Source organism: Ailuropoda melanoleuca, chromosome 6 (genome assembly GCF_002007445.2).
Source record: "Ailuropoda melanoleuca isolate Jingjing chromosome 6, ASM200744v2, whole genome shotgun sequence".
Classification (NCBI taxonomy): Eukaryota; Metazoa; Chordata; class Mammalia; order Carnivora; family Ursidae; genus Ailuropoda; species Ailuropoda melanoleuca.
The window spans coordinates 122719338-122738600 of NC_048223.1; the positions used below are offsets into that span (position 1 = coordinate 122719338).

General features: G+C 39.5%; 1 protein-coding gene across 1 annotated transcript in view; it reads left to right on the forward strand.

The window, feature by feature from the left end:
* Positions 1-19263, forward strand: part of ZRANB1 (zinc finger RANBP2-type containing 1) — a 38976-nt gene that overhangs the window by 5912 nt on the left and 13801 nt on the right. The window contains 1 exon segment of the mRNA XM_034663404.1: positions 15593-15780. Within this exon segment, the coding sequence (XP_034519295.1) occupies positions 15593-15780 (188 nt within the window).

Here is a 19263-nt window from a genome sequence, read left to right on the forward strand (position 1 = left end):
CCTTTCTACTCGCTGTTCCCTCTGCCTGGATTGCTCATTTTCTGGATTGCGGGATTAGCTCATTTAGTTGCTTCTTTTCTCAATTGTTGCCTCCTTAGTGAGGCTTCCCTGACTGTTGTATCTACAATTTCAGCCCTGTCCTCATCCCCTTCCCCTGGTTTTAATTTTCTTTACAACACTTGTCACTTTCCACTTTATTATTTGTCTCTTTCTTCCTTAGAATTTAAGCTTCGTGAGGGCCAGGAGTTTTGTTTCCTTCACAGCTATGCCCTAGTCCTTAAAACAGTGTCTGATATATAGCAGGCATTTGTTAAATCATTCAGTGAATAAGCCCTTGTAGAAACTGGGATCTGGGCAAATAGACCTTTATGCCTCTTTTCTGAATTTCTAGATTTTTTTACTTTCTTCCTGGCTTTCTGTATTTTTTACCTTACAAACTACCCCTGGGGTTTGACCCAGTGGGAGCCAACTTGAGTTCTCCTTATCAGGAAAAGATAGGATGTTGATACAACAGAGTCTTTTTAGAAGAGGCAGTTTATCACTAGGCAGTCTATGGATATGAACAATCTTAAGTCAGATTTCTTTTTTTTTTTTAAAGATTTTATTTATTTATTTGACAGAGAGACAGCCAGCAAGAGAGGGAACACAGGCAGGGGGAGTGGGAGAGGAAGAAACAGGCTCCCAGCAGAGGAGCCTGATGTGGGACTGGATCCCAGGACTCTGGGATCACGCCCTGAGCAAGAAGGCAGATGCTTAACGACTGCGCCACCCAGGCGCCCGTTAAGTCAGATTTCTTTCCCTTAAATTTCTCTATCTTCCTGCCTTCACTGATGAATATTTGACAGTTTGATGAATATTGATATATAGATATACATAATATAAAGAAAAAAATCATGTGTTTGCTATACCTGAAGTCCTAAAGCAAATAAAATTTTTATTTGAATACTTTATATTTGATTGTCATTGGATCTTTTGTTGCAGTTTGGCATTTTGTCTCATGTCTTTAACAACGGCTGCATCTTTCTTATGTTTAGCTTGTCCAGTGACCCTGCTAATGAAGATGGGAAGGATTTGAGATCCGGGGTCAGGGTGGTGTTGAAGGTGTAGGGGGAAAGAATCCTATATAACAAGTACATGTTGAAACTGGATTTTTATGCTGAAAATATTCAGTTGCCCCATGGCAGTGGCAGTTATAGAAAATGTGTGCATCAGTAATGTCTCCTGTTGCTCCCAGGCTTTGGGGTGACCTGAAGCACGCACTTGTGTACCTGGTTGAGAATCACTGACTTATGGCTAAATCAGAATCTCCTTATCATGAGGATTGTAGTCTGGGGTATTCCTGAGCAAAATTTTGATGTGTCTAAAAACTTACATGATTCTTTATTTTTTTTTTCTTAAGATTTATTTATTTGAGAGAGAGAAACATAGATAGCAACAGAAAGCATGAACAGGGAAAAGCAGGCTCCCCGCTCAGCAGGGAGCCCGGTGTGGGCCTTGCAGGACCCCAGGATCATGACCTGAGCTGAAGGCAGATGCTTAACTAACTGAGCCACCCAGGTGTACTGTAACTTACATGATTCTTAAAACATAGAAAATATGTTAGAATTGACTTTTTCTTTCAAGTTGTCTGCAAAGATCTGTTTGATTATTTCCCCTTTTCTTGTAACTGTGTTGAAAATCAGTATTTGTCGCTGTTATTTTCTGCCCTGACGCTGATTGTATTTTGGCCCCTTGCCTGTGTACCGTGTCCTACATAGCCACTCCAGAGTGCCAGATGCAACTGCGGAAAAACATGACATATGGTGCTAAACATGTCATAATGTGTCCGTTTGCTTTCACTAATATTCTTTTTTCATTGTATTTTTTAAAATTTTAAACACTTTTTTACTTTTGTCATTTTAACAAAAAGTAGCAAGGTATAGGCTTATTACCTTTAAAAATATTCAGTTTATTTGGTATCATTAAGAATTATGGATATGGGCGCTTTTTCTCAAAGAAGTAAACTGTTAAGGTTGTGTTAGTGTTTTTCTGGAAAAATGTGTTGCAGAATGTAGTGTTCTGTAGTAATTTTTTTAATGGTGACTTTATTATTTAGTTTAGAGATACGGTGTATCTGGTCAAATGAGTGTTGTATAATAATCCAAACAAAATTGTATTAACAGAAGAAAAAGTCCTGTACGATTAGTTTTTGAGAGATGGTAGTACTGTGAACTGGAATATTAAGGTGATGTATACCAAGAAAAGTACCACATCAGAACAAAAGGAAATCCTTGCCATAAGATACAATGGTGATTTTATCTATTTGTTAAGATGTCTTTGTGGCTGACTTTTTAACCTCAGAAGAAACTCAGGGCATATAAATTATTGTAAGGAAAGAAATGGAAGAGGCTTCTGTTCTCTAGCTTGGTGTTCTTCAGCTTTAAAAATTAATTTGCTGCACAGAGAGATACCTTACTGATGACTTACCTGAAGGCATAAAAACGTGAAGTATCTTGCAAAATATGCTATCAGGGAGAGGAGTTAGTGTCTAAAGTTGTATTTTTTAGTTGCCCACTACTGCTTCCTTTCACCACCGCCCCCCCCACCTTTTCTGATTTACATGACTGACTGAAATAGTGTAACAGGCAGAATAATGCCTTCTGACCCCCCAAGACTAAGTTTAAATTCTAATCCCCAGAGTATATGAATATGCTACTTTAAATGGCAAAAAGGATCTTTTAGATGTAGTTGAATTAAGGACCCTCCAATGGAGAGATGACCTCCCGTTATCTGGTTGGGCCCAGCATAATCATAAGGGTCCCTATAAACAAGAGGGAGACAGGAGAAAGTGTGTCACAGAAGGAAATATGACAGTGGAGCAGCAGAGGTCTTAGTGGTGCGGGGCCGTGAGCTGAGGAATGCTGGCAGCCTCTAAGCTGGAGAAGGCAAGGCTCCCTTAGATGCTCCCCAAGGAGCATACTTTGGTTTTGGTACGGTGAGAGCCATGTGGAACTTCTGGTCTTGCCCAGATTTTAAGATAAAAAATTTGAATGGGTTTAAGCCACTAAATTTGTAGTAATTTGTTAGAGCAGCGATAGGAAATTAATACAAACAGCATTTAAAAAAAAAATTACAGGGGCGCCTGTGTAGCGCAGTCAATAAGCGTCTGCCTTCGGCTCAGGGCGTGATCCCGGCGATCTGGGATCGAGTCCCACATCGGGCTCCTCCGCTGGGAGCCTGCTTCTTCCTCTCGCACTCCCCCCCCTGCTGTGTTCCCTCTCTCGCTGGCTGGCTGTCACATAAATAAATAAAATCTTTAAAAAAAATAAAAAAATTAAAATTTTAAAAAATTACAAATAGCAAATCCAGGGTGTCATGTGGGCTTTTGATCTACTGGTTATAAATCACAGGTTTCCATAATCCTGGCTTGGGTTTAGTTAATTTTATAGAATTGCTCACAGAACTCAGGAAAACCTTTTATTTACTAGATGACTAGTTGATTATAAAAGGCTAGAACTCAGGAACTAGATGGAAGAGGTGCAGAGGGCAAGGGAAGGGGCTTTCTATGTCCTGTTGGCTGCTACTCTCCCAGCACCTCCACATGTTCGGCAGCCTGGAAGCTCTCCAGCTCCCATAGTTCAGGGATTTTTACGGAGAGTTAATTACACAGGTAGGAGAGTTAATTACACAGGTAAGATCAGATCAAATCATTGGCCACAGGTGATTAATTCACCCTCCAGCTCCTCTCCTCTCCCAGGAGGTGGGGGAGTGGGATGGGGCTGAAAGTTCCAACCCTCTAATACCAAGGTCTGTTCCTTGGCAACCAGCCCCCATCCTTAGGGGTTTTCTGGAAATCACCTCATTGACGTAAACTCAGAAGTGGAGAAAGGGACTTGTTTTATGAATAACAAAAGACATTCGGTTTTCCCTTTATCTCTCTGGAGCTGTTTCAGGAACTGGGGACAAAACTACAACAAAAGATGCCCGTAGGGATCTTAGGAAATTACAGGGGTTTCAGCATTATGTGCCAGGAACAGTAGATGAAGATCAAATATTTTTTTTAAAGATTTTATTTATTTATTCGACAGAGATAGAGACATCCAGTGAGAGAGGGAACACAAGCAGGGGAGTGGGAGAGGAAGAAGCAGACTCATAGCAGAGGAGCCTGATGTGGGGCTCGATCCCATAACGCCGGGATCACGCCCTGAGCCGAAGGCAGACGCTTAACCGCTGTGCCACCCAGGCGCCCCCAAATATGTATTTCTTATTCACAGTGGGCTTTTCTTTTTTAGTTAGTTTTCTTTTTTTGTTTTTGCTTTATTTGAAAAGAGTACTGTTAGAGGAACTTTTGAATAATGTTTGATGCCTGTCAATGTTTTCAGTCTTGCCTTTTTTTTCCAAGCCAACTAAATACATACGCCAAAACAAGCTGATTGTTGAGCCCCAAAATAGTCTGTCACTTGCTGATAATTCTGGGCATTCCGTGGTTAGGTCACGTTATTTGTGCTTGTACGGTTTTTAGTATGACATTCTCTAGTATTTGTTCAGTTTGCTTGTGTTTGCCTCTTTTCAGTTTGGTATACTGCAGCTGTTTGGACGACCTATTTTCCCTCTTTAGAAGTTTTTCTGCCCTATGGATCTGCTTCGCGGCCATCATCACTTCTGAGTTGGTAGCCCAGTAGCAGATCTTTGTTCTAATATTTAATTTTTGGAGATCATCTTCTGGGAGTTCAGAGAGGGAGCTAATGAAATTGTTCACCTTTCTGATAGATTTAGGTTATGGTTATTTTTTAAGTGCTGGATTTATTCCAGGATGCTAATGAATCATTTTGTTTGAGTATGAGCTTGATTTTGTATTGGTATGAGACTGAGTGTTTTACTGAAAGATACTCCTCTGCTTTAGAGTCCTTTTTCCCTTAATACTTTTGCTTTTATTCCCTTAATACAGGTAGGACCCGAAAAAAGATCTTGTGTCTTAATAGTCTTTGACATTTAAAATCATCACATTAAAAAAAAAGGCATAAAAAAATAAAAATGGTTTGTTAAAATATTCTATTGAAAGCTTTTCATAGAATCCAAAACACACGCGCAGATCTGTGGCGCTGCATCCATAAAAGGAACGTAGCTGCTCTAGTGCCGGCAATGCCTTGTACGTCCTTGGTTAACTCTCTGTGATACTCTTCTGGGGGCGTGTGTGTAGTTATCAAAAGCGAGGTGTCTTTTCACTCCATACACATTCTGGCTTCTGGATCTCCTTCCTATCCAAGGTAGTTAATATTATAGGTAATGGAATTATTTTTAGCACTGTGAATGGAGTATCTCTTCCGATAGCTTTTGTCTTGTTTTTCTTCAAGTTTCTAAGATTTTCCACAAGACTTCTCCACAAGTTTCCACAAGATTTTCTTTTGTGATTGGAACTCTGGATATAAAGTAAAATTTTATGTTATGATTTTTAAGAAATTGCGATAATTCTCAGCCATGTCAAAGATTCTAATCAGTAGGGAACATGCACATGCTTGCTTTCCCCTGGCCAGTTCATGCTGGCTTTGAAAGTGCTTCCTGACACCTGGGATGAGAAGCTTCCAGGAATTAGTGTGTCTTTCAAGTCAAATGGATGGAAATGGCAGAAATAGAACCCTTGTGGCATACTTCTGGTTGCCTTTGGTCTGAGACGCAATTGCTGTCTTTTGGAAATGATTGAGTACATTGGCCTGCCAACTAATGTGCCGCCTTATGCTGAGAAAGGGAGTCCGTCAGGTGATTTTTGAGTCTGTGGTACTGACATTTGAATATGCATCATTGATTTAGGTAAAGGCTTTCATTTTTTAAAAGCATTATTTTAAATGACCACATTGAATTATGAAATCCAAATGTGTTGTTGCTTAAATATTAAATACAAAAAGATGTGTTTAGGGGCGCCTGGGTGGCACAGCGGTTAAGCGTCTGCCTTCGGCTCAGGGCGTGATCCCGGCGTTATGGGATCGAGTCCCACGTCAGGCTCCTCCACTAGGAGCCTGCTTCTTCCTCTCCCACTCCCCCTGCTTGTGTTCCCTCTCTCACTGGCTGTCTCTATCTCTGTCAAATAAATAAATAAAATCTTAAAAAAAACAAACAAACAAAAAAACCCCAAAAAGATGTGTTTAGACTCCAGCGAACTTTACTACTTACCATAAAATAACTTAATTTAAAACATTTACTAAAGGAAACTATGCACATTAAAAAAATCAAGCAATAGAGAGGGAAGAGTTTATAAAGAAAAGCAATGGTTTTTCTTTTTTTCACCCCCAGTCCTGCTGTGCAGAGACAACTTTTTCCCCCATCAATAAAAAAGTTTATTCTGAGAAATTTCAAAACCAGAAAAGTTGCAAGTATAACTGTATTATATGCCTTTGACCTAGATTTTCCAGTTGTTAATACCTTGCCACATTTACTCTTATTTGTCTGTTTTTCTTGAACCATTTGAGAGACGTAGTTGCAGATGTCGTGACATTTTGCCCCTAAATAGTTCAGCATGTATGTCTCAAAAACAGAGACATTTCCCTGCATAACTACATAATATGATTATCTAGAAAATTTAATATTCAAAGTCCATATTCATTTTCACTAATCGCTATTGCTCCAATCCCATTCAATCAAGGATTGTACATTTTATCTATTAGTGTTCTCTTGTTAGCCTCCTTGTATCTGAACAGTGCCTCAGGTTTTTGGTTTTCTTTTTTTATTTACTCTTTCATGAGATAAATATTTTCAGAAGAGCCCAGGCAATTTTTTCACAGAATGACATTCAGTTTGGAAATTACTAGATTAAATTAAAATACTTTATCTCTTTTGGGGGGAGGAATCCTACATAGGTGATAATGTTTGAAGCAGCACTTTTGATATGTCTGAATTGTGTCCTTGTATCATTTTTTCTCTTTTTAAAAAATTTAAGTGTGGTAAAATACATGTAACAAAATTTGCCATCTGAACCATTTTTAAAGAAAGATTTATCTATTTTAGAGAAAGCACAAACAGGAGGGGCAGGGAGAGGGAGAGAGAATCTCAAGCAGACTCCCCACTAAGCCTGGAGCCCAACACGGGGCTCAGTCTCAGGACCGTGAGATCACCACCTGAGCCAAAACGAAGAATCGACACTTAACTGACTGTGCCACCCAGGCGCCCCGCCATCATAACCATTTTTAAGTGTACATCGGTGGCATTAAGTACATTCATATTGTGCAGCCATCACCACCATCCGTCTCTGGAACTTTTTTCATTTTGCAAAACTAGTTCTGTATCCATGACCAAGCGATCCCATTTCCCCCTCCCCCAGCCCCTGGCAACCACCACTCTAGTTTCTCTCTCTGTGCATTTGGCTGCTTGTGGTCCCTCACATAAGTGGAATCATACGGTGTTTGGTGTTTGTCCTTTTGTGACTGGCTTGTGTAATTTAGTGTAATGTCTTTAGAGTTCATTCATGTTGCAGCACATGTCAGAATTTGCTTCCTTTTTAAGGCTGAATAATATTGTATGTATATACCACACTTTGCTCATCTATGGATGGACACACCAGTCTTCTTGTTTCATTAAGTGTAGACATTAGGTACTGACTTCTTGGAACAGTATATGAGAGTTTGTTTCTTTTAAATAACCAAAGCAGAGCATGCTCATTGGAGAATATTTGAGATAAGAAAAGCTATGAAAAAATAATAATGCAAAGCATCCAGGTCTAGAGGAAATCAGCCATGTTATTGTGTATTTTCAGTTTTTTTACATTTACTTATTTTTATGTAATTGAAATTGTACTTTTTTTGTTGAACTTTATATTTTGAAGTAATTGAAATGTTTTTGTCTTTTGAAGAATGAATATGTAATAGGACATTAAGTTGCTATACTTTAACTTGCCCCTTACTTAGCCTTTTGGGTCATTTGAACATTTTTTATTCTGGTAATGTTTTGCTGAGCAAAATTGTCAGCATTTCTGTTCTCTTAGGTTCCCTGAGGTGGAATTACATGATCAAATAATATGAACATATGCATGTTGGTAAAGGGCTGCCTGGAAGAACTGTGCGGATTGTATCCCATCAGCGGGGTCAGAGTGATGTTGTGGCTGGATCTTTGCTGGGGTTTATTAGTAAGGGAGGTGTACTGTCTTGTTTAGTCGTTTGTATTTTTCCCTGTGAATTGTTGATTTATGTCTTCTGTTCATTTTCCTTTTATTTTTAGCAAGTTATATGAAATCTGAATGTAAATACTTACGCTAAAAACTCGTACCAGTCATATTTGCTGCAGATTTTCTTCTCTTCCCCCCCCCTTTTAAAAGTGTGGTAAGAATTGTATTAATGACACTTTGTTGTCTCACACAGTCTTTCAGATTGAACTAAGAATTAAAATATTTTTCTAAATTCCACTAGTATGATTTATTAAATAAATTATTTCCCCTTGGATTTGGGTGGTTCTTTTATACATAAAATGATTCTACAACATTTGTTTTGATGCTCTTTATTTTGATTTTTGTTTTTTACATCAGTATCCTACTTTTGCTTAAGTAATTATGGCTTTATTCTGTATTTAAAAATCTGATAAGGCAAATGTTCATACTGTTCCACCCTCTGGTTGCTTTCCAAAATTGACTTAGTTTTTGCCTTTTCTTTGTTGGTCCATTTATTTTCACACTTAGATATTCTTGGAGTGTTTTCCCAAGCATTGTGAAAGAAGTCATGACCCTCGGTGAGCTTGTGCTCTGGTAGAGGAAGATAAAATTCAGTAAGTCAGTATAACGTGATAAGTTTAGTAGAGGAAGGATAAGGCGCTAGAGGAGTGTATACCCTGATCTCATTTGAAGATCTGGAGAGGGCTTTTGGGAGGAAGTGACATCTCAGCCAAAACCTTAAAGAGAGGAGGGAAGAGTGTTTTGATCTGAGGGAATTGCATGTGTTAAGACCTCAGAGTTAAGAGAACAAACCGATGGAGTTAGCCTGGTTGATGTGTAGTGTGGGAGCTGCGGGGTAATGCTGTGGGGTGATGTTGTGGGGTAATGCTGGACCTTTCAAGGCCTGTGGACCTGGTTAAGGAGTTTAGCTCTTAACGTGGTAAACATTCGGAAGGAGACTGCCTTAATCAGATTTGTGGTTTAGAAAGATCACTCCAGTCATAGTATGGAGACTGGATTGGAAGGGAACAGCACTACAGGCAAGCTAACCACTAAAAAGAGAACATTACAGTAATCTTAGTGAGGGAGAGTGCAGGCTTGACCTAGGATAGAGGCAGTGGAGATGGGGTGGGGGATGTATTTGAGAGAGACTTAAAAGTCAGGATTGACAAAACTTGGCAAAATTGATATGGGGGTTGAGGGGAGAGGAGTTAAGAAAGATGCCCAGGGTTTTGGTTTGGACACTTGGGTTGGATCATTTTTTCCTAAACATAGGAGATGTGAAGTTCAGTTTTAGACAGGATGTAGTGAGGCTGTCTAATGGATTGTTGGATATATGGGCCTGAAATATTTTTGGAAAATCTGCCTCTCTGCTTATATGGACACTTGTGTGGCCGTGGGTGTGTACTGAAGCTGTGGAACTTTCTCTTGCAGTGGCAAATCACAGGAACTTTCTTGTTTTGTGCTTCTACCTGGGAACCTTATCAAGATGGACTAAGTAACTTTTTTTTTTTTTTTAAAGATTTTATTTATTTATTTGACAGAGATAGAGACAGCCAGCAAGAGAGGGAACACAAGCAGGGGGAGTGGGAGAGGAAGAAGCAGGCTTCCAGCAGAGGAGCCTGATGTGGGGCTCGATCCCATAACGCCGGGATCATGCCCTGAGCCGAAGGCAGACGCTTAACCGCTGTGCCACCCAGGCGCCCCGGACTAAGTAACTTTTTAACATCTCTTCTCTTTTGATGATTCTGTCTTAATTCTATCAGTATCTTTGGCTAGAAGAAGAGTTACATGGACATACTATCAACGGTGTAATGTTATATGTCATAAGAGTTCTTCCCTTTATAAACTCTTCCATGACTTGTAAAAGAGAGTGGGCTAGACTGTTCAGTAGTCCCTCCAGGCCTGCCTAAAATAGTATAATTCTAAAAGTCTAAAATTTGGTTTCAGATTCAGCCAGGATAACTTGGCGTTATTGCAGGCGAAATTTTTATTTGCTGTCAGAAAACTTTTGGGACTTGATTTCAGTGGCGAATGTGGTTTTGACATATACTGTTTTATATAACTGGAACTCCAGGTTTTTAAGAACCTAATATCCCCTCACTTGACTCTTTGGGCAATATTTTCAGTGACCTTTGTAATTCAAACCCACGTTCATCTTCTTTAACTGTTAACACTGGCCCTCATCTCTGATCCCCTTCCCAAAGATAACTTTGAGACCTGTTCCTTTAAATCCTTCTGTGTTGCTTTCAGCAGTACTTCTTCCTGCATGGTGAGATCTTCTTTTTTCTGAAGGTATCTATCGATTCAGGTATTTTTTCATGACTTTGGGAATTTATATTTCTACAGCAGTTGGGTTGTTATAATAGTCTAATCAGAGATGTAAAGATGTAAGAGCTCCAAAGTATAAATTATATTTGGCATAGTTTGTTATGATTGATAATAGAATAGTTGAAGGCCTTAGTTAGAGATTATTTTGACTTTTCTATCATTGAATCTTTAAAGAGGATGTTTTCATAATGGAGTGAGTTTATTGACTGAATTTGAATAGAAGCTCATCTTGATACAGTATAAAGAATTTATTTCCAGTTTGTGATTTTCACCTCAGTTTTTGAAAAGGCTGTTGTTCTATAGCGCTATTCTAGGAATAGAAGTGGTACATTTTGACTTGCTGCCATTGGTTATTATGTGAATAATGCCTCTAGGAGGTGGTCTGGGCTGCTCACGCTATTCCTGGGATTGCTGCTGAGCTTTTGCCTACTTGAAGATCTACTTAAAAAATATCGAGGTCATTTTATTTAAAAAGAAGCTCATGTTTGAGTATTGAAGGAGTTAGCTCTGAATATGAATATCTAAGGCAAGTTCATGATCGAACTATAGCTAAATGGTTAGGAATATAAAGAAAAAGTATTACTGGGTGGTATAGGTTTTTTGTTTTTGTTTGTTTGTTTGTTTTTTAATAATGCAAAACCACTTACGTGAATGAACTTCTGGGTAGAGGACAACTATCCAGACATTGTAGCCAGCGCATCTGCATCTTTCTACTGACCATGGTAAAGCACATTGTGAACATTACCACTTAAAACTAACTTTTCTCTTTAAGGGCTCCTGAAATTGTGCCAGCTGACTCCAAGTCCACCTTGACCCCACAGCATAAACCATGCTGTGATGTCACAGCTACCATAGAACTCCAGGGTAGTGTTGAGCTGGCCCATGTGGGCTCAGGTAAGTCCTGGCTTTTTTTTTACCATTTGGCATTCTTTTCAAAGTTAGTTACCATTATGATTTTATGTCATAAAAGAAAATAAGGCAAAACTTTGAAAACTGTGCCATATATGGGGGAAAAAAATAAGTCTGTTTTCTAAACATCTATGAGCCAGCTCCATATTCTAACCAACGGAGTTCCATAGTAGCTGTGAAGTCCCCAGTGAGTTGTGACCTGTGGCTTCAAAATATGTTAAATTCCACTCCTGGCCCAGCTTCTAGAACAGTGTGAACTTAAAAAAAAAAAAAAAAAACTTTATAGTTTTGTAAGATGTAGTAACTTTCATTTACTCTTGGGTCTTAATGTTTTTAAAAGTATATTAACATTGTGCATTATCTGTAATTATGCACCCCTGCTTAGTTGGTTGTGTCTTTATTTCATTCAGTCAGTTTTGAATGTTTGATGATACTGTAGGTTAGTTTCATAAAGTTAATCTTAGAGTACCTTCAGCTGTCCTTTTAATTTGCTTCCATAGCACGGAAGAAGAAGGGACAGAACGTGTAATAGACGTTTGTTAAATTCTCAGAAAACATATTAAAAGAAAGATGCTTCAGTTACTCTCTTGGAGGCAGTGTGAGAGGTCAGTAACTAGGAAGCATGTATGTATCACATCTCTTCCATTGGAGCTGTTCTGATTTTTCCTGGTCATTGTTACATGAAGTGAGATTTTACCCCTTGTGTTTATTTTGCTGTCTTTTCCTACTTACCAGCTCTTTTCCCCTCTTCCTACTTTCCTTTATCCCCTGATATTAGAGGTGGTAAAAATGTTATGTGAAGAACTCAAAGACATTTTGTAAGTTGTTTTATGTATAATCTTATACTTTGTCCCCCTAAGTAGAAAACATTTGGTAGCTAAAACTTTACCTTATCTAAGTGTGGACCAAATCCTTTTAAGTACCCTGCTTACAGTGAAAACCCATCTGTCATGAAACTGTGCAAACTTTAATCAATAGCTGTCTTTGAACATTGTGTCATAAAGATAGACTGAATATTCGGACAGGTTCAGTAACAGTCTCATGAAATTTGTAATAAATGTACTTGTCTTTGTAGCTGAAAAACTCACTGCTAACTGAAACTAAGTTCTTAATTATTGTTAATGAAAACGGAATCCTATATTCCCAAAACATTAGATGATAAAATATTTTTCTTTAAAATATTACTTTGTGCCTATACTTATCTTTGTGTTTTTCATGTTCTAGAAGATTTGGAGGATTTTTTGCCGTGAAGAATAGAGCACAAACTCTCTATTCTCTTCATCCTCATTTTCTGCCCTCCTGGCTTTACTCCATGCTGGGGAGTGGCAGCATACCCTGTCTGCAGTTCAATGCACAGTTTGCGGTTGAGGGAAGTAATTGTTACGGTATTTTGGATTTAGACAAATAAAAATCCTGTTTTTGTTTATATGTATCTTGTTTATTGAAATAGAATTCATATATTTTGCAATTCACCAATTGAAGTCCTATTTATATTTTAAAAAAAAAAGGCTTAATTTGAAGGCAGACTGGGTGACATTGTAAGTCATAATTCCAAAGTACAGTTTGTCAACTTCCTTGTGCTATTTGGTCTGTACCCCCTCCTCCCCTTACAAACGTGACAGAGGAAATGAATTCTTAAGCAAGAATTTCTAAGATGAGATTCTTCCAGACATCAGCTGTATGGTGAGTTAGCTAAAAATAGTGAAGACAGTGATTTAGAAGTTGGTTGGGAGTCATCTTTGTCTTTGGGAACAAAAGAAGGTGTGTGCCTGCACACACATGCACGTGCCTAAATAGGTATACGGATGTATGTATGTTCTGTGCGGTTCTTCCTCTGTATCTTCTCAGGTAAATCGACCAGTCTTTTTGGTCTTTGGGTGGCTTTTCTTCTGTCATATAAAGAAATTTTACAAATACATATTTTATAAATATATATTTTACAGCTTAAAAACTGTAAAAGGTGCAGTGATACTGAAGGCACCCAGAAATAGTGACAGCTTTGATAAGACTAACATGAAAAGTACTTGCCTTCATACGAAAATACATATACACAGAAGGAAACAGAGCAGGGCATATTTAGTTCTAGAGAGATGAACACATGAGTTATTCATAAGTTACGATCTTTCTTTGATTATTCTCATCTGTTCATTAAAACAAATTAAGCAGAAATTTGAGAGTTCTTTGTGTACTTGACTCTTTAACCATAGATTTGTTTTTATTTGTCTATTCTTAAGTCTTGCCCTTTTGAGAAGATTCCTGCCAACAGTATCACGTTTTAGCCCTGATGATTCTCCAGGGCACTTGGCCTCCTAAGGGTGTTTTAAAGCCTTTTCCGTATTGCGGGTGGGGGTGACAGCTGTACTTAGGCGTTTATATTGAAGAATGTATTTTTTTTTTTAAAGATTTTATTTATTTATTTGACAGAGATAGAGACAGCCAGTGAGAGAGGGAACACAAGCAGGGGGAGTGGGAGAAGAAGAAGCAGGCTCCTAGCGGAGGAGCCTGACGTGGGACTCGATCCCAGAGCACCGGGATCACCCCCTGAGCCGAAGGCAGACGCTTAATGACTGCGCCACCCAGGTGCCCCTTATATTGAAGAATGTATTAATTAACCTATGTGGCCTTGAAAATAAAAGTTCCTGTAAGAAGGTGTTGTCATTTGATATCACGGATTTCTTCACCTGAAAAATGTCTGTGTCAGCAGCAGGATGTCTTTTTTGGGGGAGTGGGTCTAGATTTGCAGAAAGGATCTTTGACCACAGTCTGAAAACTTTTGAAGCTGGTCTTTTTTGGCCCACAGATGTGATGAGAAAGGACTGTCTTGCATATAGGAATCATGTTTTTACTATCTGTGTTACTCACATTGCCTAGCACAGTGCTTTGCATGTCATGGGCATTCAGTGAACATGGGAATTAAATTATTTTAAAGTTTTGCTATTTTTAATAACTGGGAGAAAGTGTTGCATTGTACCAATCTGTTATACTCCAAGGAGTAGCCTTATTTCTCTTAATTCCTAATTCAAGATGGCAATAAAAAAATGTTTTTTTAAAAAATACACTAAGAATATTTTTAGCTGGTATTAGCGTTTTACCCAACAGATTTTTTTCCTGATATAACTTAGGACACACTTAAAATTATTTGGTCCTACAGTCTTGGCGCGCGCGCGTGTGTGTGCATGCGTTTGTAACACTATTTGTGGTTAAATTTGAAGCTTACCTACACCTTTATATTTTGCCAAGGCTGTTTATTCATAGATGTGTACTGTACTGCCTAGTAAATAGGATTACTGTCTTCACCTAATTTTAATTTGTGTTAAGCTTAGTGACGTGGTTTAGTGGGAACAGAAAGTTCTTTATGAATTTGGAAGAAGTGATACTTGTTTTATCAACTGGCTTGTAATGTTTTCTTTTAGCATATTTTTTTTTTTAAAGATTTTTATTTATTTATTTGACAGACAGCCAGCCAGAGAGGGAACACAAGCAGGGGGAGTGGGAGAGGAAGCAGCAGGCCCATAGCGGAGGAGCCTGATGCGGGGCTTGATCCCAGAATTCCGGGATCACGCCCTGAGCCAAAGGCAGATGCCCAACGACTGTGCCACCCAGGCGCCCCTCTTAGCGTATTTTTTATTCTAACTCATCTGGTTCAAGTTTTACTGTATTAATACTTAATGAATGTAAGGGAGACTTGGCTTTGAGAGGCTCTGAAATAAAAATGTTGCTAACTTTAACTTACATTGAAAATCATTTTACTTGCTCTGAATTGTTTCATAGCTAAACAGCAATATGGAAGGTTCAGCATTTGTTTTGATTCAGCTTAAAACATGCAGTTGTAAAGGGCAAGAGAGCCCAAAGCCAACAGGAAGCACATCCCCGTCTCCTTGGTTTCTGAAAAGTCAGGACCAGAACAGGAGTTTAGTGTCTTTTGTAAAGTCTAGTTTTTCATACTAGGATTACTGATCTTTGATCCAATTAATCTAGTTTAATGATTCCTCCAAGCCTCAAGTATGGAGCCAGTGCTGATGTGAAGGTAAGTATCTAAATAGGTAGTTCTAGTTCTGGAGAGAAATTTAGGGAAGAGGAATACACCAGTTTTCTTTAATATTCTTTAGGACATTTAAATGTTGTCCCAGGGTCCAGAAATCCTAGAGAAACACTTAAAAGGGTTTAGAGTGAATGCAACAGGTTTATGCTTTTTGAAGAAAAATAGAAATAAACTCTTTTCTATCTTGCTGCTTGTTGTAGGGGTTGTAGAAGGTGATTTAGCTGCTATAGAAGCATACAAGTCATCAGGAGGGGACATCGCACGTCAGCTCACTGCAGATGAAGTGCGCTTGCTGAACCGTCCTTCTGCTTTCGATGTTGGCTACACTCTCGTACACCTGGCTATACGTTTTCAGAGGCAGGATATGCTAGCAATACTGCTTACAGAGGTGAGTATGGCATTTTGGTTAAATGTTTTATATGAAGGAAATGTGTTCATTAGTTTTCATATTTGATGTAATGTTTTTCTAAACCGTTCTTATATGTTTTAGATTTCTTTTACTTCCTTTATAGATTCACACTAAACTTGAGGCTTCAACAGTATATAATTCCTAAGGGTAGATGCTTTTAAAATTGGACATTTTGCCAAATATTTGAATAATCTGTTTGGTTAAAAAAAACACTAGAATGTATCTTTCATTTATTCTTTCAACTAATATTTATTGAGTACGTACTGTGTGCTAGGTATGGTGCTAAAAAGGGATGTAATTGTGAAGACATTGGCTCTTCCTTCATTGAGTATCCAGAAAAGTAGAGAAATAAACAGGTAATTCTGTACAGTGTGTGTTCTCATAGATGTAAATGCCAGGTGCTGTGGGAGTACTTTGAAAAGTATTTTGGCATACCTTACCTTATTCAGAGCAGGTAACATTGTAGTGGAGATCTGAAGAAGTAGGAGTTAGCCTCATGAGTGGGTGGAGGAGAGAAGGGAGTTGAGGAAACCGTTTATTCAGAGGCCCTGGTGGTAGTGTTTGTGGTGAGTTCAGGAGCTTGCAGCTACTCAGCGTGACTGTGATGGTGATTGGGAACTGGTAAGGGAAGCATTGTGAAGGATCTTCTAGGGCCGGGAACTGGAAGATTGTTCCTAGGGCAGTGAACAGACTGTGCAGAGTGTTAGGGAGAGGGGCAGGGGAGTGACCAGATCAGAGGTTCTTTAGGCTTCTGTGGATAGGAGAGCGGGAAGCTTCGGTATGATAGCACCGCGTGATGCTGGCAAACGCTCTGCCCTGCCAGTATAGGGTGGCAATGGCAGTGGAAGGAAGTGGGCTGGTTTGAGAGAGCTGGTGGGGATGGAGTCAAGATTAAGTGAATCGGCTGGCTATGGGGAGTCATGGAGAGAGAGGGATCAAGTTGGTTCTGAGCTCTCCAGCTTAGATAACTACACAGATGTCACAAAGGATTGCAGGTGAACGATTCAGGATGTGACCATATTATCCAGGTAATTCTTTTAATGATAAGAGAAATAAAGTAAAAGTGCAGGGAGTCAGATCAGTTGTAGATTCAAATTTTGTCAATATACGTCTTCTATGGTATGCATATTCAAATTTGCCAATATTGGGAACTATTATGTACAAAGCGCTAGGAGGGATTAAGGAATATGAAGGTTACCTGAAAACATGATTGAAATGGCTAGGCATTGTTCGGTTTGGTAAGAGTCCAGTGACTCCAGAGCACCAAAAAGAGGAAGGGAAGGGCTTGAGTGATAGTCATGGTGAAAACAAAGGGTGGGCTTACTGTGGATAGAAAAAGGGACTGTTTGAAAAGTAGCAGTGTGATTAGAAGGACCAGAGTTCTGGAACGGGATGGAACAGTTAGAGGTAGTTACTGTAGTATTTGAGGTCTGGCTCTATTTGCGTTGTGTATTGGCAGGGCCAGCGTGTGGAGCTGTAGTTCCCGGTGGTGGCGTGAGACAGGATAGAGACGGCCGCTGTGAATCAAGGTTCAAGTCCTTTGAGGGGTTCTTGGACTTGGTAGAAGGCTGTGGAAAGTTGGAGGGACTGTCATAAGTCATTGACCTCCTAAGAACATCTGGGGACTAACAGTGGGAAGGCAGTAGAACCCCAGGGTACTTACTATTTACTGCCTAACAGATCACCTCCACTTAGCTTTAGACAACAAACAGTTGTTAACTTCACGCGGTTTCTGAGTGTAGGGAATGCAGGAGCTGGTCTGCTGAATGATTTTGGCTCAAGGCCTCAGGAGCTTACAGTCACATTTTTAGAGCTGCAGTGGTCAAAAGGCTTGACTGGGGTGAGAGGATCTGGTTCCAAGCACACTTGAATGACTGGTGGCAGGAGGCTTCAAATCCTGGTCACGTGGGTCCCTCCAGAGGGCAGGTTTCACCAGAACAAGTGATCCAAGAGACAAAGGGCACAAGAGACTGACTCAAATGGAAGCTTCAGGGTCTTCTAGATGGAACCTAATTTAATTTAGGAAGCGACATAACATCATTTTTGCCGTATGCTCTGGAACACATAGACCGACCATGGTATATTGTGGGACAGGTGGGAGCAGGGTGGATTTCCAGGGAAAGAACAAAATTGATTGTGGAATGTCATCTCAGTGGAGTGGACACTCCAGAGGACAGAATTGAAGGGGCCAGTAGGGAGATTGGACTAAGGGATGTGCCTGCAGAGAGCACAGAGCCAAGTACTTTGGGATGAGACCAGGAGAACGTTATATTTTGGGGGATGCATATATCTGGGGCAGGGGTTTTAATTGGATTTTAGGTCATGGACTCTGTTGGTAGTCTGGTGGAACCTATGGACTCCTTTTCATATGGTTTTTTACATGCCTAAAATAAAAGTAAGATTGCAGTGAAAATCAGTTATATTGAAATGATGGTTTTTTCAGAATATTAGATTTGTGATATATAAGAGAATGCATTTTAAATACAGGAGGTTAGTGAAAATGAAGTATTTAAATTTCTTTTTAAAAGATTTTATTTATTCATTTGAGACAGATACAGAGAGAGAGAGCATGGGCAGGGGGAGAGGGAGAAGCAGACTCCCTCCTGAGTTGGGAGCCCAACTTGGGGCTCCATCCCAGAGACTCAGAGATCATGACCTGAGCTGAAGGCAGACGTTTAACCATATGAGCCACCCAAGCGCCCCTGAAGGATTTAAATTTAATGAAAATTCCCATTCAGGTTCACAGGTCCTCCCAAGTTCGTGTGCCCTAAGTTAAGAATTACCAGGCTAGGGAGATGGTTGAGAGACATAAGGTTGAAGAGGCTAGAGATGAAGGGTAGGAAAGGCTGTTCAGGTTCGTGGCTGTGGTCTATCCTGACAACAGAACAGAGCTGACTGGTTCACTCAGGCTTCACACCAGACTCATTTCCTCTCCAGCAGATACTCACCTTTCATTTCAGAATTCTTCCTATGCAGATATTTTGAGCTCCACAAAAGGAATACAACTTAAATGTAAAATAATAATTTTGCATCATTTGATGCTATCCAACATCAAAGAGAAAAGGAAAGTTTTAGCCATGCCCTTGCTTAGAAGTTCTCTGTCATAGCGCTCACCAGCTACGTCACTGTTCCCATTTCATTCCTGACAGGCTGGCTGTACTTCCAAGGGTTGTTGTCTGTTCTACACTTGGAGAAGCCAGTGCTTTTTTTAATATTCAGAGTTATAACAAATGGGGAGGGGTTTGAAGTCAGTGGAAACTAACCCTCTAAAAATATCATGCTTTCTTTATTCCGTGTCAGGGTACTCGAAGTATTCTTCACTCAGCAGGAGAAGAGTGTGTGTACTTTCCTCTTTCTCCCGGAAGCTGGAATTTCCTTTTTTTTAAGAATGCTTTTATTGCGGGCATGATGCTTAGTCTTACTTAGGTGGTTTTCGTTCCTCCCTCCCTGTCCTAGGATGAA